Below are 26,850 nucleotides of genomic sequence, written 5' to 3'. Positions count from 1 at the left end.
CGGCAAGTGACATTGACATCATATGTTGTTTCCATTGGTACTGCAAAGGCATTCTCGCTTCAATCACCACCCACATATTCTGTCACGGCATGATTATGAACGACCTCATTTTCCTCTTCATGTGGCGCACGAATTCAACATCATGAAAGTCAACAATCATAATATTATGTAATTGGCTAGGCTGTTAAATAAGTTCTCCGTCGTTACTGGCAAGGCAATAGTATCAAACGCTTAATTCCCTTAGTGAAAATGACGCCCTTTCCAACATTTTCACACACATAATAACTCTCTTTAGTAACTATGACGCCATTTGCGATATTTCCACATGGTTTCCGGCCTTCGAAAAGATATCTCAATTCGCAATAGTTTCAGACGCCACCTACCTATATACCAATTACGCAATTTGCACTATTTTCACACGCTAACTTGCCCTCAATTCCACCAGTTTCGCACCATTACCTTAAGCAACAATGAGCACACGATTGCCATATTTTGACATGATGAGAAAGCATACATTTCAAAGAATCCACCTATATATGAATTTCAAAAATTTACCGAAAGGTAAAAAAATGGTTCAACTCATTTGCACGTTCAAATATTTTTTTTATTCAATACAAATGTTTAATAATTTACTCTATAGAACAATACGGACTATTAAATCTTAAATGCAAGTTTGAACGAGGTTTTGAGGTCGTTTTGGAAGGGAGTTAGCTAAATTGAAAAGGCCGATCTAAAAACATATGACATGACTGCCCATACTTGTTGATACTAATAATAGTCGGCAAATACAGTAACCTGGAAAAACTGGTCTCTTCTGTGTTTTCCGAAATTATAATAAAAATAACACTTTCATTGAAATAAATTATTAAAAGTGGCCAAGGGACAAAAGTCATTTGATGATTTATTAAATAATAAAAGATTATGCTTGTATTCTTAACATGATCAATACAAAAATAAAAAGTAGACCCAGAATAAACCAACAAGGGTACAAATACGTTAATAAAAGTGATTCTAACAAACAACACAAGTATGAATATTGCCTCCTATCAACAGCCACATTGAATGTTATAGTTGTTCTAACATTTATCAAATTGTTTCTTTCAAAACTACATGTACACTATACATTATAAATAAATATGTCATGCAATTGTAAGTTGTCATATTCATGGAGTTAAAAAAGCTATGGTTTTGTAACAATACCCATCATTTAAAAAAATGTTTAAAGTTTAACAGCTTTACTTTTGTATGTAGTTAACCAGCTATGCTTTTGTATGCAGTTAACCAGCTATGCTTTTGTATGCAGTTAACCAGCTATGCTTTTGTATCAATACCCAACAGAAAAAGAAATATAAAATCTTACAAACCATGCTTCTGTATAAAAATATATCAGAAAAAGATTTCCTGAGTTTAACAAGCTACATGTATGCTTTTGTATTAATAACCAACAGAAAAAAGTTCTGTTAAGTCTAACAAGCTATGCTTTTGTATCAATACCAACCAGAAAAAAGTTCTGTTAAGTCTAACAAGCTATGCTTTTGTATCAATACCAACCAGAAAAAAGTTCTGTTAAGTCTAACAAGCTATGTTTTTGTATGAATAACCAACAGAAAAAAGTTCTCTAAAGTCTAACAAGCAATGCTTTTGTATCAATACTTAACAGAAAAAAGGTCTCGAAAGTCTGACAAGCAATGTCTTTGTATAAATACTTAACAGAAAAAAGTTCTCTAAAGTCTGACAAGCAATGTTTTTGTACAAATACTTAACAGAAAAAAGTTCTATAAATTCTAACAAGAAATGCTTTTGTATCAATCCTAAACAAAAAAGTTAATCAGAAAAAAGCTTATACTCTTAACAACGAAATGCATATACAAATGCATGAACATCATAAAGAAAACATTATAAACATGTACATTTGCAGGTCAAAATAGGTTGAAATTAAGCTGTATATGATATAGTTCATGAGTCACACAACATTACCGTTAAAATCATTAAACATCTAAGAAATCAAATTGTTTTACTTAATCTAGACATTGATCAATATACCCAGGTTTTTTTTTTCATTTCTAAGGGTGGAAAAATAGAAACTTAAAATAATTTTGAGAGCCTTATTGAAAAACCTGACAGCAAAACAAAGTGCTTATGGGACATGTTTAATCTAGCTTTGGCCTTTTGACACAACTTGTGATTGCAGAATCAACAGCAGAAAAAAATATATTGACTTAACATTGGAACACAGTATATTGAACAAGTATTGTGTGCACCTCATTGTATAAACGTAATGGACAAATATAGAAAATGATGATGAGGTTTAACGTCATAAAAATAAACTTATTTACTATCAACGTAGCTTATGTCTGTCTGTGGTTTATAAAAAAAGATGTACCACAATTGAATAAACTGAACATGTATAATCATATTTGTTGCATCAAATACCTTACGTCTAATTTCTTGCGCTAAAATGGAAACCGTAAATAATCAGTAATTTACTCAGATAGTAATAGCATTTTTTTTTCAAAACCAAAAGGTCAAACTTCAGCCATTTTTATGGTTATAAAGAATTATGGTGGGGCCATCTGAAAGAGGCATCTAGGAACTTGGCGATGCAAATGACGCTCCAAGGCTACAACATGAGAACATTTTTCTTTGAAAAATAGACTAGCTAAATATTTTAATATTTAGACTACAACTGGGTGTATGCTCCTTTTGGAGGAACAGGAATCTCAGTCGGATCAAGCCCACACTTCTTCATTTCCACGGCAATCTCAAATAGGTAGTCATAACATTCACACCTGAAAACAAGAGAATGTATAAGAATATGAATATACAAGAGTATCGCTGGAAGCGATGGATGATCCCCAAACACCCATTTTCTATGATTAGGTAGAAATTGAGTGCAATGTGCTGGTAGATGGTAAAAGTTTGTAGCATTATTATGCACAAGTTAAAGAAATCAAAACATACACAGGTATGGGCAGGTTTGAGATTTAAGTTCTAAAGTAAATTTCAAGCAATGAAATTAAAAAGCATCAATTGGAATTCACAAATAGCAGTTGAGATTGCTTGCATAATAGAGTGAATATGGACCTTCAAACATTGCCATCTATCTACATACCAAGTTTCATTTGAATCTCTTTAAAACATTCTTAGATATGGCCTGAGTGAGCACTCATTTAATATGGAGAAAAACATATAGTAAAGGGGAGATACGTAAATAAATATGCATGGTAGGATTATTATTCTCGGACATTGCACTTCCTCTTAATGCCATCAATCGATAATTCAAGCTTCATTTCAATCCATAAAGAACTTTAAATCCCTGTGAGTACTTTCAGACAATTTCCAATTATTGAAGAAAAATAACACTAAGGTAAGGGGAAGATAACTTAATAAATAAGCATGAAAGAATAATGGTTCTTGTGCATTGCGCTTCCTTTCATTGTCAGCTATCTGCACACCAAGTTTTATTCAATCCCTTAAGTATTTTCCAAGTTATGGCTCAGACAAGGACCAATTATGAAAAAAAATGGTAAAGGGGAAATGGCTTAATAAATATGCATGATAGGATTATGGTTCTTGTGCACTCCACTTCCTATCATTGCCATCTATCTATGTACCAAGTTTTTTTCGTGACAAGGGTGTAACAGTGGGATGAAAAGACGGACTGACAAAGCAGTGACTATATACTCCTCCCTATTGGGAGCGTAATAAAAACAGCAATGCAATATGATTGCAATTGATAACAAATTTTCTGAGCTTAAACCAAGCTTGCACCTAAGCTTAGCTGAGCTTTTTATGATCATGAATTTTGAGACCAATGTTTGTGAAAAAAGAATACTTTTTAGGAATTGTGAAAGGGTTCATATTTTGGCCCATTTTCAGTCAGAAAAATCGTCAGCTGACCCCTTACATTGTCTTAGCTTTCTCCCAAGTTGGTCCCCATACATAGACACCATGTCGCCGCACTAGGACCGCACAGGCTTCTGGGTAATCCTCCATGGCGATGGCCATACGCTTCTTCAAATCTCGTTCATGCGGAGTATTCTCAATAATCGGTACTACAAGCTCTTCGTCATACTGGTAGTACTCAGCTGAAGAAAATAAGGAAGCATTTTTGTGATAACTGACATCACTAAAATCCACCCAGATATAGATTATCATAACTGTTCCAATGGGGAAATTCACTGAACACGTGATAACCGGCAGACTAAATAAACAAATGAATGCAGACTTGGTGTATATATTAATATATTCTTATGTGAAACATAGTTGGTAATCAGAGTCTGAGAAGGCAGTAATAATCTGATTCGGCCTTATGTCAATTATGTCAATTGTGTTGAAAGGCACAATCTGTCCGATTCTAAAAGAGAATCACAATTTACATATATATTAACAAAAGCCCTAAATTATTAATAAAAGCTTAGCTAACCCGATATATAATGGAACTTCCCCTTTTAATTTGAAGCCTTTTAATTATAGTTTTTGTTTGGTACTTAAAAATTCTGAAACATTTAATGAAACTTGAGAAATATTCCAATCACAGACAAAGAAAGGAAACTCATATAACCTATAACCCTCCTTTTAAAAGAATAAATCTCTTAGGCAATGATTTTATGGAAAATGATTTTTATCCGAATGTATTAAATAAATTATGAAAATAATATTAAATAACGTTGTTTTCTTAGCTGAAAATAAAAAAATACTCAGATGAAAGAAAAATTGAACCTTTTGAATGACATCAATTGATTTTGATCATTATAATATGATTTACTTAATGGCAGTGATTATGATACAGCAAAGGGAAATAACTGATGTGTGGAGTTTTCACATAACCCTCCCCATGACAATTATGAGCTCACGTTTGTTTCCCTTCTTGATTCCTTTGATCATTTCCTGATGAGTGATACGGAATTCTGTGCCAGGGAACAGAAGCGTGGCCATCACTGCGTGCTTGGAGTGGGTGTGGATTACTGCCCCTGCATCTGGAACAATCGTTGAAATGATATTAGGAATAAGAAGAGCTTCATATGATATGTTATGGGGTCAGTAAATGACTCAAACCTGCATATCACAAATCGGGTCACATACTTGCCCCGTAATATATAAATCAACAACCTGTTTACGTTGATCAAGACACCAACACTATCTGGGATATGTTTAATTTATTAATCTGAAATGGAAAATAGACACCATTTTGGAACAATATAAAGATAAGTGAAACAGACATTGGCAACTGATAACTCAGACAAGGTTTTCACGTTAAAGGTCATTTTGACCTTGACCCAATACCTCAAATCATTTTTCAGCTTCCCGTCTTGCCCAACCTCCAAGTCAAGTTAGAGAACAATAAGTCAAGGCATTGTAGAGTTATCACTCGGACAAGCTTTTTGTATTCAATATCATAGTGACCTTGACCTTCGAGCTGATGACATTTTAATCAATAGGGATCATCTACTGGTCACATCCAACCTCAAAATGAAGTTCGATAACCATGTTGAGTTATCACTTGGATTAGCTTTTTGCATTTAAGTTCACAGTCTACTGACAGACAGGCCGACATACTGACAGACCAACCAACTATGCAAAGCAATATGACCCCTCTTCTCCGAAAGAGGGCATAATAAATGATATAGCATGCAGCAAGTAACCAGTAAATGGACCAAGAAGATTCATTGTGTGATGAAATAGTCCATTTCACCTTTGAGATAAGAATTGGAGGACAGTCACTATAAAGACATAACTGTCATTTTTCCTGTTCAAGCAAATATTTCTAGTATTGTACCTGCCATGGTGTAAGCATTCATGAAGAGAGGAGTACACTGGCTTTTCTTGAGTTTCTTGGCGGGTGGAGGGCCATCAAGGTCAATGTCATCTATGGTTTGTACAAACAGATCCTCTGGCTAAAACAAGCATTACAAAATAAAAAATAAGGTTTTTAAACAATAAATTGTGTTGATAATGCTATAGATATGCTACTTATACAATTATACATGTACCAGTGTTTTTACCACCATTTTGTGAGGAGGTCAGGGCCCTTTAAGAATTGTGAAAATAGTGACAAATGCATAAAATTGTGCATTTACAAAGGTATATTTTAAACAAGGAAACAAAGCAAAGGCACTTAAAGATACAGAAGTTGAAGAATTTAAGAGATTAGAAATTTAAACATAACTGTACTAGTAAAAAGTTGAGAAAAATGTTGAGTCCAATTTTTGTGAAAAAAGCATACATTTTGGGATCGTGAATTGGGTCAAAAATTCCTGTTAACAAAAACAATGTGTACATTCAATACAATGATATTTCGTGTTTATTTTATAATCATAAAATTGTTGTACAATGAATGAGACTTCTAAGTGCAAGAAGTGCTCTGAAATCAACTTGATATCTTTATGTTAAAATATAACAAGAGATGTTTGTCAAACATAATGCCCCCCCTGAGCGCCATGTTGTCAGGATTATATGGACAACTGAATGAAATATGCATGGACCAAAATGACAACTGATTTGTCACTGACATTGAATGCCATTGAGGCAGTTTTAAGATTATGACCATTCAGTGTGAGGATAGAGTGTGTTATGACCATGACCTTTGACTCTATAACCTAAAAATCCATAGGAGTCATCAGCTGGTCACCAAAAACCTAAATGTGAAGTTTGACGGCCATGGGTGCAGGCATTGTCGAGTTATCACATTCAAGGTCACTGTGAACTTGACCTTTGACCCAATGACTCCTTAAATCAATAAAGGTCATCTAATGGTCATGCCCAACTTCCATGTCAAGTTTGATGATCATAGGTTCAGGCATTGTTGAGATATCATTGAGAGAAGATTTGTTAACTTTTTTGCATTAAAGGTTACTGTGACATTGACCTTGGCCCGATGACCCCCAAAGTCAAGAGGGGTCATCTACTGGTCAGGCCAAACCTTCATGTCAAGTTTGATGACCATAGGTCCAGGAATTGTTGAGTTTGCTTTCAAGGTCACTGTGACCATGACCTTTGACCACTACAATCAATAGGGGTTATCTACTGGTCAGGCCCAACCTTCAAGTCAAGTTTGAGTGCCATGGGTGCAGGCATTGTTGAGTTATCACTCAGACAACATTTTATCATTGAAGGTCACTGTGACCTTGACCCTTGGCCCTATGACCCCTAAAATCAATAGGGGCCATCTTCTGGTCAGTCCCAACCTCCAAGTCAAGTTTGAGGGCCATGAGTGCAGGCATTGTCAAGTTATCACTCGGACAAACTTTAACCATTCAAGGTCACTGTGACCTTGACCTTCAGCCTGATGATCCCCAAAAACAATAGGGGTCATCCACTGGTCAGGCCCAACCTCCAAGTCAAGTTTGAGGGCCATGAGTGCAGGGATTGTCAAGTTATCACTTGGACAACTTTTTACCATTCAAGTTCACTGTGACCTTGAACTTTGGCCCTATGACCCCCAAAAACAAAAGGGGTCATCTTCTGGTCAGGCCCAACCTCCAAGTCATGTTTGAGGGCCATGGGTGCAGGCATTGTCAAGTTATCACTCGGACAACCTTTTACCATTCAAGTTCACTGTGACCTTGACCTTTGGCCCGATGACCCCCCAAAACAATAAGGGTCATATACTGGTCAGGCCCAACCTCCAAGTCAAGTTTGAGGGTCATGGGTTCAGGCATTGTCGAGTTATCATACGGACAACCTTTAACCATTCAAGGTCACTGTAACCTCCTTTGGCCTGATGACCCCCAAAAACAATAGGGGATTTCTACTGGTCAGGCCCAACATCCAAGTCAAGTATGAGGGCCATGGGTGCAGGCATTGTCGAGTTATCACTTGGGCAACCTTTTACCATTCAAGGTCACTGTGACCTTGACCTTTGGCCCTATGACCCCTAAAACAATAGGGGTCATCTAGTGGTCAGGCCCAACTTTCATGACAAGTTTGATGACCATACGTCCAGGAATTGTTGACTAATCACTTGGACAAGCTTTGGTCTACTGACGGACCGACCGACACCTGCAAAGCAATATACCCCTTTTCTTCGAAGGGGGGCATAAAAATATCTTATCATTTTGACTGAAAGATACAGAATCTTAAAAAGGAAGGAAAACTTACATGAATTCTTTCCTTTTGGACACCAGATGGGGCTATGTAGATCTTGTCTCTAAAAACATAAATTACCATAAACCATTTAAATGAAAATGCTACTACAAGAACAAGTAAAATTGTATACGACATCATCGCTTATCTAACTATAAGAATTTGACTTCTGTTTCTATGAACTCAAATCACAAGAGTTAATTATGTTATAAATGAAACCGTGTGTTTTGCTGTTAATAGCAATCGCTTTTAAATCATATCGTGACTTTCACTTCATTTCATTATGCTGTGTACAATGCATGAGGTCATAAAGTGAGTATTGGAGATGTTGGTATGTTATAAAGCAGTCAGCTAAAACTTTCATTAAGGCACTATTTGGTACGCAGACTCTCAATAGTTTAAAGTAATTAACGCAGATTCTCAAAATAGTTTAATGTTCTTGGTGCAGACTTAAAATAGTTTAATGTTCTTGGTGCAGACTCAAAATAGTTTAATGTTATTGGTGTAGACCCTCAAAATAGTTCAATAATAATGGTGCAGATTCCCAAAAGAGTTTAATGCTTATGGCACAAATAGTTAAATGTTATTTGTTGTGCAGTAGAGAGGAAAAAGGGGCACCCTTGTGCATAAGCTGAATGATTATCACAATAAAATCAATTTATAATTGTTCATAAAGTTTGCACATAAACCGCATACCCATGTCTTATTGAGATTCCTCCTCCAGTACCCGTCACCCAGCCATGCTGGTAAAATAGCCGACATAGATCAGGAATCAGGTGCCGAGGGTGGTCCTGAAATAACATAATATTACAACAAAATATAGATAGCAAGCACAAACAGCATTATTATTTAAAACTATATTCTATAACCGTGTTAAACAAAGTACCAGTAACCCAGCCATTCTGGTAGAACAGCCTACATAGGTCTGAAATCAAGTGTCAAGGGTGGTCCTAAATCCACCAGAAATTTTATGTTCATGCATTCTTTAAGTGTCAAGTGTTATTTTCATCAAGGCAAATAATATGCATGTGACATCATCAAACAGTTACACCTGCATATGTTGGAAACATCAAATGAAACAGTACACAAACATTGCTCAAATTTTAGCAAAATATTTTTACGAAACAATTAATGACTACCGGTATTTATGAAATTTTATGGAAAAACATAAAATCATTTATAAACTTGAACAATAACCTATTAGTTGTGTGTCACCTTTTTAACCGTTAGGGTATTTTCTTAGCATTGTTTATTACCTTTAACCAATCATTTGACTAGATTTTATCACGTGACACGCCTAAGCCAATGACATTGTTTCTTGGCCATTCTCAGATATTTTTCGGCGTGGGTGATTGCCTCGCCAAACTTATTAAATTTTTGATTACCTCCTCCTCCCCTCCTCCTCCTATGCGGTTTGATTATAGAATATTCTTATTTCATTTTATTTACATTTTTTCCTTTTCATGATTTCTATGTTTAACTTTTATTTCCTTTATGTAAAACCTACATTTGTATATATATTGGTTCTTAACACTTATGGGGCGGTTTTATCCACCCAGATATGATCTTTTGGAAAAACTACATGTATATATATACAAATAGTTTAGAACACTTTTATGGCATTTTGAATAAATGCCCTTTTTTCATTCAATCAACGTGTTTGTTTTTCCCTTCGTCCATACTAGTTCGCCTTAGACTGGTTTTTCGTTCTACCTAACCATGGTCAATATATAAAAGTAATTTAGATCAAAATCCTACAATTAATAATCCAAACTGAATATGAGTTTAAACTGGTTCATAGTTAAACTGGTCCATAGAGAAGATGATCTGTGTCAAGTTTTGAATTATTTGTTTTGAATATTTTGTCATTTTAACTCACTACGTTTTTTACATAGTAATGCTATATGTTTAAATAAACAAAACTGGTCCATTGAGATCCTGAAATCACTAAACTGCATATTTCCTTTTTTCAGAGAAAATAATTTAAATTTGCAATGCCAAATAACAAGCCCCAACAGCCTATACCTCAGATTGTATATCCATTTTCAATTTTAAGTAAGTCTGCAGGAGTTTTGATTTAATACAAATAACCCAATATGAATTTACACTAACAGCAAAAGTACACTCACAATGCAGACAGTTAACCTTTAGATAGTACACTTGTATGTAAACCAGGTCATGCCCTAGTTAAACATTGACATGCATTCTTCAAGATTTCATTCATAAAATTGAGATAAAATGTGCGTGATAGTGTGTTAAAATCTAGATCACGCACATGTCCAATGTTTACAAACTTTAAACTGATGACTGGATCATTGAAAGATCATGTTGTCTACACTCATAGCAACTATGACAGTACTGATAACAAGCTACAAGCTTACTACTATCAGTGTTTGCTGAAACAGATTACTTGAAAGACATAGCTTTGGACACAATGACATGATAATCAATCAAGTACTGTTAGATATTATCTTGATTTAGCGTTCCACTTATGAATCAATGACTTAGACAGATTAACTTGAGGCCTTTTTATCCTGTAAAATATTTTGCATCTCAAGAAATTGAAACATGACAGTACTGACTGAGAGGTTCCTTTCCTTTTTTCAGTGGAAGTTCTCTTCCCATTTCAAGCTCCCACCCCCTGCAATTGCCTCCGCAAGGACCCCCCACCTCCCCCCCCCCAAAAAAAAAATAAACAAACCCCAACACCCCCAACCTGTACATGTATGAAAGGATTAAACCGGTTTATTCAATCAACAACGTGGATTTTTTTAGAACGGTTCACAGCTGATATTTGTTTTGTTGCCATATTTAGTTTTCCTTTTTTTCAACAAAAAGTTATCCAGAATAGTGTATTGACTTCACCAACTATGTACAAACCTCGGGAAAAGGGTCTTTCTCCATAAATATTGCCGGCAGTACACCCGATTTTTTGATCGATTATAATGGAATGGTTTATCTATGTTTACTTTCGCCTTTTGCTTTGTTAATCTTTCGTTTGTGACCAGTCCATGTACCCGTCAAAATGGCGTCTGCAGTGTTAAATCTTAGTCGGGTCATTAGAAAAACAGCGTTTTCACCCAGATACACTGCAAACATTGCTTACTTGTTAAAGAAAAATGAATTTCATAACAGTTCATCAAAATATGGTTAGTTTTTTTGAAGAACATTTCATTTGATAAGCAGTAATATGGTGTAAGGATTGAGACCTTGACATTAAACTGAACTTAATTAAAAACCGGATAATCAGTTTCGGATAACACATTTTCTTGTTGGCCTTGAATACAATTAGTGCTCACAGATGTGGATAATTTCAACTGATTTGAATCTGCTTGAAGTAATTGATGAACTGTTTTTTGCTCATGGAGAAATAATCCAGTAGAAACTGTAGTCACTCAACTATTAGTCTAAAATAATAGACGTGTTATACGGGATTCTTCCAATCCCTAACGTCTAAACGGGAATGTGCCAAAAACGGGGGTATTGAAATTGTTTATAGTGAAGTATTTTATGGTTGAAATGGATCATAAAGAGTTAAATTCATATTTTGCCATGTAAGTGAAATGTTATTTTGCACTAAACAAGCATTTAATGCATTAAAACAAGTTGTTTACCTTTCTAATAAAACGAAAGTTGACTGACACAGATAACAATTATGCGAAGGGGAACAACTCGATACAATCGTAATAACTCGGCCTCCTCCGACAAAGCTTCGAGATAGACCTTGTTATACTATCGTAACAACTCAGCCATGGCCAAAATGTTCCGAGCGATTTAAAACTGTGCCCTGAAGCCTTGCAGGTGCCCTTCATGTATAATATCGTTACGTTTTGACAGAATGAAATGAAGAAAAGCCGTCAAACTCATAATTATAAGTTGGATATTTTTTGTGTGCGACTACGGAACTAATATAAAATAACATTATCTGGTAATATTTCTTGTTTTTATGATATTTTATAGACGCTATATGCTTTAACCCGGAATCCTGATCGGAACAACTACCCACTTTTGATACTAAACAATTTGTACGTGAAGGATTTGCCATATCAAAAATCTAAAAAAAATCTGTCAACGTACAATTATTTGGACTACTGAACTATTTATAGTTTTTTTTTATACTTTTTAAAAGGTTTATTGGTCAATTTAAGCATAACCTGTGTTTTAAACTTTCTTCAGAAATATCCAACTATATTTCGAAATTGTCTTTTTTTCATTGTCAGACTACTCAATGTTTTTATCAAAGATGGATTTTGCATTTTTTATTTGATTTTAAATTGTCTACAATAACACTGCATGACATCACAATGTTATCATTTTACAGGATGTAACATATTATTGAATTAGCCATTCAGAATGATTTTTTTTTATCTTGTTTTTATTCAATGAAGTTTCCTGGCGATTATTAAAGTCTACTGGCACATTGAAGTACAAACATGTATACATTTGTTGAAGGACACACACACTTTTGTTTTACTTACATGATGAGCTTAATCCGAAACTCAGAAATGTATCGATTAAGAACAAGGCAAAGTGCTTCCTTCCCTTTGCATTATAAAACACAACGCTCGTCTAGGTTGATCATTGCATAGGAGTTGGTGTTTCTATATAGGTGGTATTCTTTGATTTCAGGTCAAAATGGTTGTCAGTTGAAAAAATATTAAATGTATTGTGGTAATGGTGCGCCCTATTAACAAATTAAATCATTACCAATGTGAACATTAAGCTAAGTGAACATATGTTGATTTCATATCCTAATTATCTGTTGACTGGTATTAAAATACAACCCTGACATTCAAATTTTAATAAAAATAAAATATTGAAAAAAAATGTCTAAAAGTAATACATTTAAATTTCAGCATCTTCTGAAATATGTATGCCGTCCTTGTCACCGACAATGTCAGAGGGAACTATTGTGAAATGGTACAAGAAAGAAGGTAGTTGTTTCAATTAATTAATCATACGTTATGGTTATTAAATTCATGTTGGCATTGCAAAATTATATTGTCAGCTCTGAGATCAAGCTAGAAGACAACAGAGCTTTATAGTCTCCATGAAGCTTTGCCCTAGTCTATTTTGGGGCTGACGAAAAAGAGAAACTTAAGGGATAGAATATCATCAAAAAAATTATTTTAATTTGAACTTCAAATTTGTTTAAATAGTTATCATTGTTTACAATTTAAGTTTAGCTTGGTCCTTGCTATTTAAAGTGTGAAATGTTTTATTTCAATATATTCTTTTTAATGTAGATGTTATGAAATTATGTGAAACTGTGAGTGAGTGCATAACTGTTTTTTGACACTTTATGTCAACATTTCCATGTTGTAGGCGATGTGATCAACGCAGGTGATGTCTTATGTGATGTACAGACTGACAAAGCTGTTGTCTCCTTTGATACTGAAGATGACGGAATACTTGCCAAAATTCTGGTTAGATTCATGTTATAAATACAAATTCTTATAAGTCATAGGAAATCCCCAACTTTGACAAGTTACTCCTGGAAATTTTTATTGCCTATTTAAAGATTGTATTGACAGAAATTGAATATTCCAATTTTGGGGGAGCAAATTTTTAATCGAGGCAGGCAAAGAAAAAAACCTGAATACAACTTAATGTGTCTTCTTTTGTTAATACCTTAAGCAGCTGAGTTTTAGCTTGTCTATTTTCCAAAACAAGGGGGAAGTATTATTAAAAGGTCATCATAACCTTCATTGCTCGGTGTTGTCACCACTGTCATCACTGTTGTGGTTGGTATCAAACAAACCTTTCAGTGGTCAAATTCTGATGATGCCAAGTGATAGTGTAAGAATTTAGGCTTGTTCATCCAAAAGTCTAATGTCAATGACTGGCATTTCAATTTGTTGTTTGTTATTTTTTAATATATTCCAATGACCCAATGTATACATGAAATGTGAATGTGTAGCAAGGCCCTGGCTTGAATAAATATAGAGTTATGCCCAATGATTGATTAGACTTAAAGGACATTCATTGGTATACATTTGCTGATCACTCCTTTGTAATTTAGTGTTTTACTTAATCAAACAGAAGCCAGAAAACACCACAGACATCAAGGTTGGCACATTAATCGCCATCATGGTTGAGGAGGGTGATGACTGGCAGAATGTGGAGGTTCCCGCTGAAACAGAGGCTGCCCCATCCTCTCCTGCTCCACCCACTCAAGACAAGCCAACTCCTGACACACCCATCCAACCTCTAGCAGGGGCAACAAAGATAGGACATGAAGAATTACATGGGGCTGGGTGAGCCTTATTTTGTTAGGTTTATTAGATGTCTAGAACTCTGTGGTCATGTTAACAAATTGTATTTATCTTGAAGATTTCTTGTTTTCAGAGAAAAGAAAATGGTGTTTACTGCTAGTCAAAACACAAGAAATACATGTTCATTGAAGCTGACTATTTTCTTGATGGAAATATGTGTAAAATTGCATTGTAAATCTATGTACAATTGAATAATAAATATTTATTTCTGATCATTCATGGTTATTTACATGTATGCCAGGATGGTTTCTTTCACCCCAAACTTGGTTTGTAATTAGAACAATATGTAAATACCAGCATGTTATAGGATGATTTTCATTTTTATTATTTATTTACTTGCAAAAGATTGTGATAAGGACCTCATTTGGAAAGTTGTTCATTACTAGTTGTTTAATGTTACAAATTTATTGTTTTTGAAAAGTATAAAGACATATTTAAGCTTGAACTCATGTCTATTATCAAAGCTAATCTGATTAAACAAGTATTTATAATAAAGATAGTTATATTATTTTTTTCAGTATTGGCCCTTCGGTAAGAAAGTTACTGGAAGAGTATGGAGTTCATGTAAAAGACGTTCAGGGTGCAGGCCCACAAGGCAGAATCACAAAGGGGTAACACAGACTTATTGAGTTTCTAAGTTAAAGTGATACTAAATCAAGAAGCATTTGATCCTTTTTAAGCTCAACTATTCAAAGAATAAGGAGCGCTATTCTACTCATCCTAGCGTCTGCATTAGTGGTTAAGGTTTTGAATGTAAGCACCTTCAAGTCATTATCTCAGCAAATACATCATGTTATGCATTGAAACTTTAGATATGTTTTCCCAACTATCTAACCTACTAAACTAATGAAGTTAGATAACAATTATTTGAAAGCAATGCAAATTTTGGGCCTTTATTATCCAACTTAGAAATTCAACGGCTTTTTATGTAAGCACACATACCAGAAAGTTAATATATCAGCAACTGCTTGATATATTGCATTGAAACTAAACAATGGTACTCAACCATCCAAACTCCTAAAATGACCAATTTGGATAACTGACTCTGGTTAAGAATGGCAATGTCATGGGCTGACTTGACTTAAGAATTTGAAACAAATGCTTGCGCAACATTCTTCTTGTTTTAATGATTCTATACGTTTTCTCAGATTAAGGCAAATTTATCAGACATGTAGTTTTTAATTTATTGCTGTTAATGCTATATTTAATGTGGTCAAAATAACCACAAGCTTACAAGACCTGCGCTGGTTAAAATGTTTTCAAGGCGTGTTCAAATTATGGATTTTATGAAGCAGGGCTTGTTAACAACTGTGGTGTTTAGTACTAATGTAAGAAGCTAGGCGTTTTCATCAAAAGTCTAAACTTGCTGACTATTTTTAGTATATTATCGCCTGAAAACAATCCCTGGTAAATCATCAAAGAACATGCAATATACAGTGTATATGTATTTGGTTAGCACATTGAAGAGGATTGATTCTATTCTTCTTCATGGATATGGTTCATCCTATGCGTATAATTGAGTTGTATAGATAGCATGGTTATGTTTCTGTAGATCCTTGAATGTGACTTTTTGATATATTTTTTTTATTTTTGAAATTTCAGTAATGAAATTTGGACCATGTGTACAGTTTTGAAAAACAATTATCAATGTTGCCCTTTGATGACCTATACTGCATACTGTGACGTTGATCTACTTTCTTATTTTTGAAGCTACATCAGTATCATTTGGACCATGTGTACAGTTTTGAAAAGAAATATCAATGTTGAGCTTGGACGACCTTGACTTTGACCTTTTGACCTACTTTCTTATTTTTTGAAATGTAATGTGGATCATGTTTACAGTTTTAAAAACAAATATCAATGTTGTTGACCTCAACCACTACAAAATTTGCCAATACAAGATCATAGTTTTATCCCTAGTTGCATTACCATAAACAAATAAACTCTTTTGTTTTAATAAAAAAAGGTTTAAAACTTTCACTTAGGTGAGAGACTATCATGGCCATCCAGTCTTGCAAAAACTTGAACCCTCTTGAGTACTCTATGCAAGACAAACTTACTCTCTATGAAATAGAAGGAGTTATGCCCATCTTGGGTAGAGACCTATTTTTTTGTTATGTTGTTAAGGGCAATATACCTTTCGGCAGCAAGTCCTTTGAATCTTGTCAAAATATTCTTGAGTTAGCATTGTACCACTTGTACACAACTTCTTTGGTTTCTTCTTGCACAAATGTGTTAAATATAATCAGAGCAGGTAACCTCAAATGACAGGTCCCTCCCTTGGGCAATTTTCCCTCGGCCCTACCCCCCTCTAACATTGTACCACTTAATACAACATGTATGGTTTCTGCTTGCAGAGATGTCTTAAAGGTAATTAAAGCAAAAAATCTCCAGAGACAGGCACCTCCCTCTGGTGATGCTTCCCAGTCCCCACCCCCCTCTGGAGCACCTGCCCAACCCACCATGGCTGACACATCTGCAGCAGGGGGATATGTGCCCACACTTGTACCAGAATTTGGTTTGTAGCTCTATGACTTTAGTTTGCATGATTGCAATATGAGAAACAAAATTAAATTCAACTTTATACATGTAACTGTTGTACAACTTTACAATATGTCACTATTAAACTTTTTAATTAAAGTATGCTATGCATAGTCAATGATGTGAATGCCAGGTGACTTTTATTTTAGTATCATTTGTAAGGGGTTTTATTTTTATGTATAAACAAAGATAGAACAAAATTATACTTGAATAAAATACTATTTGTACAAACTTATTTTGGCCTAGAAATGAAAAATACTTTTGAGTTAAAAAGACAACAGATATTTAAGCTGCGAAATCTTAAAGCTGCACTCTCACAGATATACCGTTTTTCCAACTCTTATTTTTTGTCTTGGAATTGGAATATTTTTGCGTAAATGTCTTCAAACAAGTGATGAAAGACTATTGAGAAAAGTTCAGATCGCAGATTTCATATTTCCATTCCAGATATAATGTGTTATGGCTTAAACCGTTACTAACGGTTTAAGAAAACTGCATAAAACATACATTTTGGAGAGGATATATAAAAATCTGTGATCTGATCTTTTTTCATCAGTCTTTCACTGGTTTTCAGATATTTATGCAATAAACTGGTCATTCCAAGACAAAAAATAAAAAAGTTATCAAAATGTTCAATCTGTGAGAGTGCAGCTTTAAAGATGCACATTTACTCACAAATAAGAATTACCACAATTAATACAATTGTTTTAACTTACCGAAAAAGCTTGAATACATATCAAAACATTGGCTCTTATGAAGGATACAGTGTTTAATTTGAAAGAATTAAAAAACTAAAATGCTTTCTCCGTTGATTTCAGATGGAGAAGAGTATATTGACATCCCCAACACTGGAATGAGATCAACCATAGCAAAACGTCTCACACTGTCAAAGGTAGTACATGTGTACTAGCAAAAATAATCACTCCAAAAAAAACTTAAAAAAATATCTCTTGTTCAGGTTACCGGACCCTACCTCCGAAAGAGGCACCGACCTGACTGTTTTCATAGTCTGTTGGTTACAAAGATAATAATTGAATAATAGATATATATATATATATATATATATGAAATCAATATTTTGTGTGTCTGCTTTAATAGCTTTATACTGAGGAATACTTTAATGCCATTCCCCAATGATGACAATTATATTATTACGTAAAGCTTTATGCAAAAATATAAAAAAATCTACCTACTTACCTATTTTTGGACAGGATGTTTTCCACACAATTTAATTTTTTTGGCCTTAATCAAATGTGACTATTAAATATTATCGTTATATTTAACAACAAAATGATTACATAGACAAATCATAATGAATAAAGCTAAGAAAGTATAGTTAAATGCATCGTTATGTACATGTATAAAGCTTTTAATTGAAACATCAGAAATACTTTGTAAAATGAATATTTATTGTATCAATAAAAAAAAAATATTGAACTAGACATCTTTATAAGATTAATTATTTGCAGTTGATTTCTATGAAGGAACTGCATCAATTGTGATTTAAACTTTTATGTCACGAAAATTCAGAACTTTACTCGTTTTGTCATTCTGTTTCAGACCACAATCCCTCACTCATACGCGACAATGGATTGCAATGTTGGGCCAGTTACTTCCCTTAGAAAACAACTCATAAAAGACAGCATTAAAGTCTCTGTCAATGACTTTATCATAAAATCAGCTGCATTGGCTCTGCAGGTAAGTATGATATAAATATTGTTGCTATTGAGTGGAACAGTACATCTTGTCAACTGAAGGCAAAAGCCTCGGGCGACAGTGTTTGCCGAGGGTTGCAAGTTGCTTTGATTCACTCAAGAGGGGTGGGGGAGTGTTCTTAAAACACTAAATTCACAGAGCAAAACATAGTTGTCTGATACAAAAATATAAAAAAAGGGCCTACATAACACAGCCAAAAAAGTAGACAATAAACATCATACTATGAGGTCAGCAGGTTGTAGTCCTAGTGGTCTAAAGATTACAGTTAAAATTATGACCCGCTGATGTTTACTATATGTTGCATAGTAGAGGTTAAAATTAACACAAGCCCTGCACTGGTAAAATGTCTTCTGGGCTTGCTTAAATTCTGAATTTTATATGGCAGGGCTTGTTCAAAAATTTGATGCAATAGTATAAAAATTTGGGCTAATGTTCATCCAAAAGTCTCATTTAGTTGACTGTTTATAGAAAATTGAAGGACGGAGGTATAACAATGTTTACTGTGTCTGGTTGGTTTCACATTTTATGATGCATTAATTCAAAGGTGATTAGTGATATTTTATTTCTATACTTATATTGTCTATACATTAATTAATAATGTTAAGTGAGTACAGAGATTGTTAATCATTTACAAGTAGTTGTTATACTTCTGATTTTTATTTTTTTACCATGCAATCAAGAGTTTGAGCTTACCTAGGACACTTTTTTATGACATAATAAGGCCTAAAAAAAAATACATTTGGTTCGGGTTACCCGACCCTACCTACGGAATAGGCGTCGACCCTAACGTTTTTATAGTCAGTTTGAAAAAAAAAATGAAAAACTAAAAAAAAAAAAAAAAAAAATTCTTTTTTTTTTTGCTTTTCAATATGTAGTTTAAAACCTTAATTGCTTATATAGAAGATAACTTTAACACCATTCTCCAATGATGAAAATGACATTCTTATATAAAGCCTAATAAAAAAAAATAATAAAAAAAAATAAAAAGCCTACCTACCCTACCTATTTTTGAAAAGGATGTAACCCTAACCAAACAATTTTTTTTTTAGGCCTGGTAACTGGTTGTTACTAAGGAGATGGACTCATGTCTGATTCTACAAGTTTTATAAGCTGTTAACTTTTGACTCAATATAGTAAATATTAAATGCTGTAACTAAAATTATCATGTAATAATTATACTGCCAATGCTCAAAGTGAAGTCCGTCCCTTTTTTGTCCAGTCCATAATGATATATTTCTCACTCATGGTCAGATTTTAAAACATTTGGCAAAAGTGACCACCATAGCATGTGAATGTGTTGCCCAAAAGAACTGTGTCCCTACCTTCAAGGTCTAGGTCAAAGCGACCTTATTAGCTTAGTATGTTTTGGTATACAAGACTGATTGAAAATATTTTGTGTCCAGTCCATATCAATCTTATTCATGGACGGAATGTAATTTTTTTCAGAGGGTACCACAGGTGAATTCTGTGTGGCAGAATGATGAACCAGCCTCCATGTTGAATGTGGACATATGTGTAGCAGTAGCCACAGACAATGGCTTAATTACGCCCATAGTTCAAAATACACCACAGCTCGCTGTAGACGAAATCTCTTCAACAGTTAAGGTAGGGAGAGTAGTGACTTGTTATCAACCTAACCATTTTGGACATTTTATGTATTCGGAGCATTTTATAAGTATTGGCAACAAAGTTGGGTTACTGTTATCGCAAGTATCTTGGCAGAAAGGTCTTTTTACGTCTCTGAGGCATCTACACTTGAGCATTGAGATCCAGTCTTAAAATCCCTATGTAAGAGCTTCACTCAGTATATTGTTGATTATAAGGCACTTTCAACGACACTGTGCGTCTCAAAATGACTTGATGTGAGGATTCAACCAGAAGTCACAAAGTGATAGGTCTTGCTTTTGTCCACAACTTTGAGTTTATTGCAACAACTTGAAACCGCTCACCCTGGTATATGGGCACTTCATATTATCGTGGTCAATATCAGTGGAGAGAATTTGATCCCTATAAAATATGCCTTTAACACTACTGGGATCAGGTACTGGGACTCGGGCTTCAATCCCCTTACTGTAAAAATAAAAGCCTAAATGATCCAGATGGCACTCCTGCTGCATCTAGCAATAACTGGATGCTTATTAATTTGACCCACCACCATTGCTGGCTGGCTAAAAAGAATATAACCATGTTTCATAACCAGTGACAATCTCTCTTAACGGCTGTGGGTCCTTGTGTTAGAAGTTGAAAAGCAACGCTAATGCCTTTTCAACATGTGCCAGCTTCTGTTTTGAGGTTAACAAATGCAGTATACACTGTGTGCAAACCTTTGCTTTTTTTTCTTTAAAATCAAACACACTTGACAGATTTATCCCTGATATGTCCCCAATCTCTTCCACTGTAAGTCAGGCATCTTGCTCTATTATGGATTTGACGATTTTTGGATAAATATTTTCCAATTTATGAACATTTTCGATAGCTTTAACCAAACCAAAAATAAAACAGGCTTTAAACACTTGTTTGCTGTAAAACTATTCCTATGATTATAACTATAGTTATATACGATACCTGTTAAAAATGCACACAAATATTTTTTTCATACGAGCATTATTAAGATTTAAACGACTGTATGATATCTATTTGTCATTTAAATGTATGATTACAGGATCTGGCTGAGCGAGCCCGGGCAAATAAACTTCAACTTCATGAGTTTCAAGGAGGAACTTTCACGTAAGTGCAGGGTCTGCGTATTCATAAAACATCTTTAGTCATTTGTTTACTTTTATAATAGTTACTTTCCCAATTTAAACATCAGTGCTCCAGCTAGGCCTACATAGCAGAAAGGGCACCCTGCTGCCCTTTTCCAGCAACCTGCTGTAGTTTTACTACACCGTGCTGTGCCCTTTTGTTTGACAGAGTAAATTTCAGAATAATGTATAGAAATAATACATATATATAATTTTGACACTAAAGTAGAGATAACAGGTTAGGTATTCATAAAAAACTATTAGTATTGAAAGTAATTACAGCTCGTACACAATAAGAATTGAACCTTGGCCTCTATTAATTAATGCCCAATTAAGGCTCATTCAAGGCGCATCAAAAGTGCCCTTTCTGACCAAGCACCCTGCCCTTTTCAAATCCTGGCTGGAGCACTGAAACCTCACTGGTCATAATTATGATATGAGTTCTGGTTTCTGTTTTAATTGCCCAAATGTTCATTCACACAAACAATTATAAATGACATATATGTTTACCATTTAATATTAACCGTTATACCAAATAATATCAATGTGATCAAATATATGAGTTCTTAATATATAAAGTTCTTAGGATAGGATGAGGTGTTCTATGGATACTGGCCAATGTTTTATTGTGTTAAATAGAGACTGATATGAAAACATTTGACAATGAGCAGAAGTTCTATTAAAAAATAAATTAAATTGAATACTACCTTTTTCTTTCTCTTAGATTCTTTCTCTGTATATTTAATATATATGCAGTCATATTTAACAATGTATAGATTGTTCAGAACTCTGTTAAAGTTAACAACATTGTTAACATCATCGTTGTTAACTTTCAAATCGTTACAGCACTGGAAGTTTAATGGATACCCGTGTGATCTGTAGTATTTCTAGCAAGATTTGAGGCAGCTGTTTTAGCTTTACTTGTCTTATGCAAAGATATGAGCATATCATAAAATAGTTCGCCTTCATTAGTTGGCAATGTTGTTAACTTTAAAGGGACTAGACACCAGATGATACAATTGATACAAAAGAAGAAAAGAAAAGAATCAAAAACTAACATTGAATTGATATTGTTGTGTACAACGCATTGAATCTTATTCCATCGCTTATGACGCACAATTCAATATTTTCTATGGTTGTCTACCAATTTAAAAATTGCATTGGTATATGTATCTGTACTAAGCACCTGACTTTCACATGCTAAATATACACACTATAGTCTGGGAAACCCTTATGCGTTAATTTTGAATGGGTTAACTCAACTGAGACAGCTACAAAATATTATTTTAATCATGTAAAATGATTTATTAATTATTCGGCCTCATACTAGTTCATATTGATAATTCGAGGCTTGTCTTGTGGAAATAATGTATTCGCCGATATTGTGACCATCTGGTGTCTAGCCCCTTTAACAAAGCACTGAGCAATCGGCCCAATGACACTGGTTATCATTTGGTATTGGCAACAACAAGAGGTTCTGTGAGCATTTTATCTCGAGTTAGTTATTCAGTAGTCTTATTGGCGTATATTGACTGTTAGAAATGTGCTAATTTGTTTGCACAAAAGTGTGTACAGATTTATGATTTAAAGCGGTTTGTTTGTTTACCATAGTGTATTGTATGGTATATGACAAGAAACATAAGCTCATTGAGCTATTTTCCAACATCAATAACAAACTAACATAACATAAAAATGAATATGTGACTTGGAAATAAAAGCATGAAAAATAATTTACTTTTTTTATTGTATGATAAATGTTAAGGCTTGGTTCAACAGTATTTATTTTTAAACAATGCAGATGTTTTTACAAAGAAACATATCATATGTCTAATTGTCTAGGATATAGGAGTAAGCCATACACATGTATGAAACCTCTTTCCTTTTTCAAGAATTTGGTATCAATACATTGCTAGGTTTGGTTAAGACTTGTAAATTTGATGAAAGCAAAAACCATAACTAAAACTTATGTATCTTTAAAAGCATGTACCAAAATAATTGAAAAATAGCATTTTCTGATTTTCAGAATATCTAACCTAGGAATGTTCGGTATTGGAGAATTCTCTGCAGTGATTAACCCTCCTCAGACAGCGATCCTGGCTGTTGGCTCGTCTCGTCTAGCGATTGGCCAGAATGGCAAACCAGAATCTCGCATGGCAGTTACTCTATCGTATGATGCACGAGTTATTGACGATTCAGAGGCATCATTGTTCTTGGAAGTTTTTAGAGACATTATTGAAAATCCGAGTTTACTTGTGAGTGGACGGCCAGCTTCAAAGAGACAGGACATATTATGAAGAATGGTTTTAGAAATAGGATGTTGAATTTGAGTGGTAATCCAGCATCAAAGAGACTGGAGATATTATGAAGAAAGGATTTAGAAATAGGATGATAAATTTGAGTGGTTGGCCAGCATCAAAGAGACAGGACATATGAAGAAAGGATTTAGAAATAGGAATTTAAATTTTTATTAAGAAGTTCATTCGCATGGATGTAAAATAATGAAGTTATTCTGTTTCTTTGGATGCTTGAATTGAAAGTTTTTTTCTATCTATTGACATTGATGTGGAGATGAATTATACATGTAGTGCATTTCTTTTTGATGATTAATCTCAATGTTTTTACACATCATTCAAATTAAAACATTAGATTAAAACTTTGTCAAATAAGGAAGTGAATCTATCTTTTTACATTATATTTAATTTATGAATGTAAAGTGTTTCTATCTTTTTGTTGGGGATGAATTATTCTGCAATTTCCTTTGATAATATATTTCAAATTGTTTTAAATAATGAACATCAGTTTTAAAACTTAAGGATGCTAAATTATCAGAATTAAGTCAGAGGTGCTGCTGCATTTGGAAAACAAAGGAAAACACAGTTTTAAAAATTAAACTTTCGGAAGAAAAAGCCAGAATTATTACACTGGTGCTTGGATTAAAAAAGCTTTTGCAAGCCCTGCGATAGTAAATACAGTAATTGAGCAAGCCAGTACAGGCTTTGCTATTTCGACCACTGAACATGTACAACGGCATACAAGTGCAAATACAAAACTGACTCTTTTGATAGCTGGAGAGGATATTAACTGTATGTCTGCTTGTTAATTTAAGGCATTGCTTCACATTATTTATTTTAATATAAAATGCTATATTTGTTCTTTTTTTAACATCTCGGAGTAAAAAGCTATTGGAATGAAGTGAATTTCGGGATACAATTCGGAAGTGGTAGGTCATGCTTAAAGATGAATTAAGGGACAGTTTCTAAAAGGTTTTCAGACCGTTAAATTGTTCTTATGCTGTATATAAGTAACATGGTTTAAGCTAACCTAGAATTTATCCTATTTAAGGATACACCATTTAGTGTGCAGATTTACCCATTTCAACATGCCATAATAACTATATTGAATTAAGATAAATCCATAAGTTTGGTATCATACATATTAAAGTGACACTCAGTATTTAAAATCAATGTAATACGCATGTAAAACAAAAATGAATTTAGAGTGATAAACCTTGAACTACTTGCTTAATTTTGCATTTACGGAAAATACTTATTACTGATAACAAGGTGGTTACCATGTATTTAAAAGCTGAAAACACACAAATATTGTATGACAGATTGGTCCTAAAAGATTTACAGTAATCATCTATCAAGGTCTCATAAGGTAAAAATACCGTGTTTTCTGCACCTTTCTTCAAAACATGATATCCTCCATAAGAACCATTGTTTTTGATATTTATTCATCCTTTGGGAAAAATTAAAACAATTGTGTTAATTGTGGTACATCTTATTTAGGAGTAAGAGTGCATCTTTAAAGGGAGCAGAATGGCCTTTGGAGACAGCTAAATACCCCAGTATTTTTCTATTTGTTCATTCTGTGTTATCCTGAATAGAATTAGTGCTTTGCTCTTGATGTTGTCTGCAATTAAGAATGAAAACCTGCGTGTATACTTGAGCTATTCCATCACTCATTTCAGCTAAGAAAAAATCAGCAATAATAATGGTTTTGGTTAGTCAATCTAATATTGATATAATTTTAATAATGAAAAGAGAATGTTCAAAATACAGCACAAGCAGTATTTGAAATTATTTTGAGTTTTGTTTGATATTCAATTTCTTAAATTGAACATGAAATAACATATTTCATGGCAAGAACTGAATATTACTCTTAAAATCTTCTCAAATGGTGATTATTATATGTGGTTACCAGGCATTCTAGTGAGTGATGGAATATTTTGAGTTATTGTTTTGACATTTTGTTATTGATTGTATCTTGTTTAAATTACATAAGTGCTAATAAAAAAAAATAAAAAAAATATGTTGTTGGTTATCTACAGTGTTAATGTAAAACGTACATAATTTAGCAGTTATGGGGAGACATATTGTTTTTGCCCTGTCTGTCAGTCTGTCCTTCCGTCAGTCCGTATGTCACATTTCGTTTCTGCTATAGAATGTTTGGACCAAGTAACTTCATAATTGGTATGCAGGTTGGTCATGACCAGTAGATGACCGATACATATTTTGAAATCAGTTAGTCAAAGGTCAACGTCGCGGTGACCTTCAGGTGAAAATGATATGTTGACGGTACCATGAAGCTAAAAAATGGTTTCTGCTCAATTACTAAAGCACTTCTTATGCCAGTTGGTCATAACTAGTACCTGACCTCTATTGATTTTGATATATGTAGGTCAAAGGTCAAGGTCGTGGTGACCATGAGGTGAAAAAATGGTTTCCGCTCAAAAAATGAAGATCCTTTGGGTCCAGGAACTTCATACTTTATGTGCGATTTCGTCATGACTTACAGATGACCCCTGTCGATTTTGAGATCAGTACGTTAAAGGTCAAGGTCGCAGTGACATGCAGCTGAAAAACGATATGTTGCTGGTTACCTTTAGCTGAAAATGGTTTCTTGTCAAGAATTAAAGCACGTTTGCGCCCACGAACTGCATACATTTTACGCCAGTTGGTCATAACTAGTAGATGACAATATTGATTTTGAGATCAGTAAGTCAAAGGTCAATGTCGCGGTGACCTTGAGGTGAAAAAAAGGTTTTGACATAGCTTGCAGTCTTTAACGGCCAAACAGAATCATTTATTACATTATCGCCAAAATGTCATGCGACAAATTGATACTGTATCGGTAATCGATATTTCAAGCATTTTTTTATCAGTTGCAAGTGGTATACCTTTTCTCTAACTTTGAGACCTCTATGGAGTCTCTTTTATATTGCACTGTACACTCGTGTTACCAGGATTCCGAGGCATCTCCGGACCAGTGACACGTACCAGTAACACATACACAAAAAAGCACAATCATTGCATCCACAAGACATGTTTAATGTATACATACTCATAATATTTTGAGAGCAATCAGCACAATATGCAAAACAAAAGTTTTGTTTCCTTATAAAAATCGCCTAACAGTGATTTAGTTTGACAAAATTGGTATGGTTATCAAAAACATAGTTATCGCCCTTTAAGCACTCCGTCTTT

At 34.1% G+C, this 26,850-nt stretch overlaps 2 protein-coding genes across 2 annotated transcripts; one reads left to right on the top strand and one right to left on the bottom strand.

Moving 5' to 3' along the window:
- Window positions 1-888: 888 nt before the first annotated feature.
- On the bottom strand, window positions 889-11,089 carry LOC128232211 (methylthioribulose-1-phosphate dehydratase-like). The gene is made up of 7 exons (XM_052945629.1): window positions 10,966-11,089; window positions 8,782-8,876; window positions 8,101-8,149; window positions 5,780-5,897; window positions 4,857-4,979; window positions 3,908-4,088; window positions 889-2,789 (listed from the first exon to the last, which is right to left on the bottom strand). The coding sequence occupies exons 1-7, from the start codon at window positions 10,987-10,989 to the stop codon at window positions 2,681-2,683; spliced, it is 699 nt and encodes a 232-aa protein (XP_052801589.1). The 5' UTR covers window positions 10,990-11,089; the 3' UTR covers window positions 889-2,680.
- Window positions 11,088-25,663, top strand: LOC128232210 (pyruvate dehydrogenase protein X component, mitochondrial-like). The gene is made up of 11 exons (XM_052945628.1): window positions 11,088-11,234; window positions 12,942-13,019; window positions 13,411-13,511; window positions 14,128-14,342; window positions 14,879-14,971; window positions 16,718-16,878; window positions 17,720-17,793; window positions 18,462-18,599; window positions 20,064-20,222; window positions 21,280-21,344; window positions 23,385-25,663. The coding sequence occupies exons 1-11, from the start codon at window positions 11,111-11,113 to the stop codon at window positions 23,653-23,655; spliced, it is 1,479 nt and encodes a 492-aa protein (XP_052801588.1). The 5' UTR covers window positions 11,088-11,110; the 3' UTR covers window positions 23,656-25,663.
- The last annotated feature ends 1,187 nt before the right edge of the window (window positions 25,664-26,850 follow it).

The sequence above is a fragment of the Mya arenaria genome, chromosome 4 (genome assembly GCF_026914265.1).
Source record: "Mya arenaria isolate MELC-2E11 chromosome 4, ASM2691426v1".
Lineage (NCBI taxonomy): Eukaryota > Metazoa > Mollusca > Bivalvia > Myida > Myidae > Mya > Mya arenaria.
This window is presented reverse-complemented; position numbering and strand designations above follow the sequence as displayed.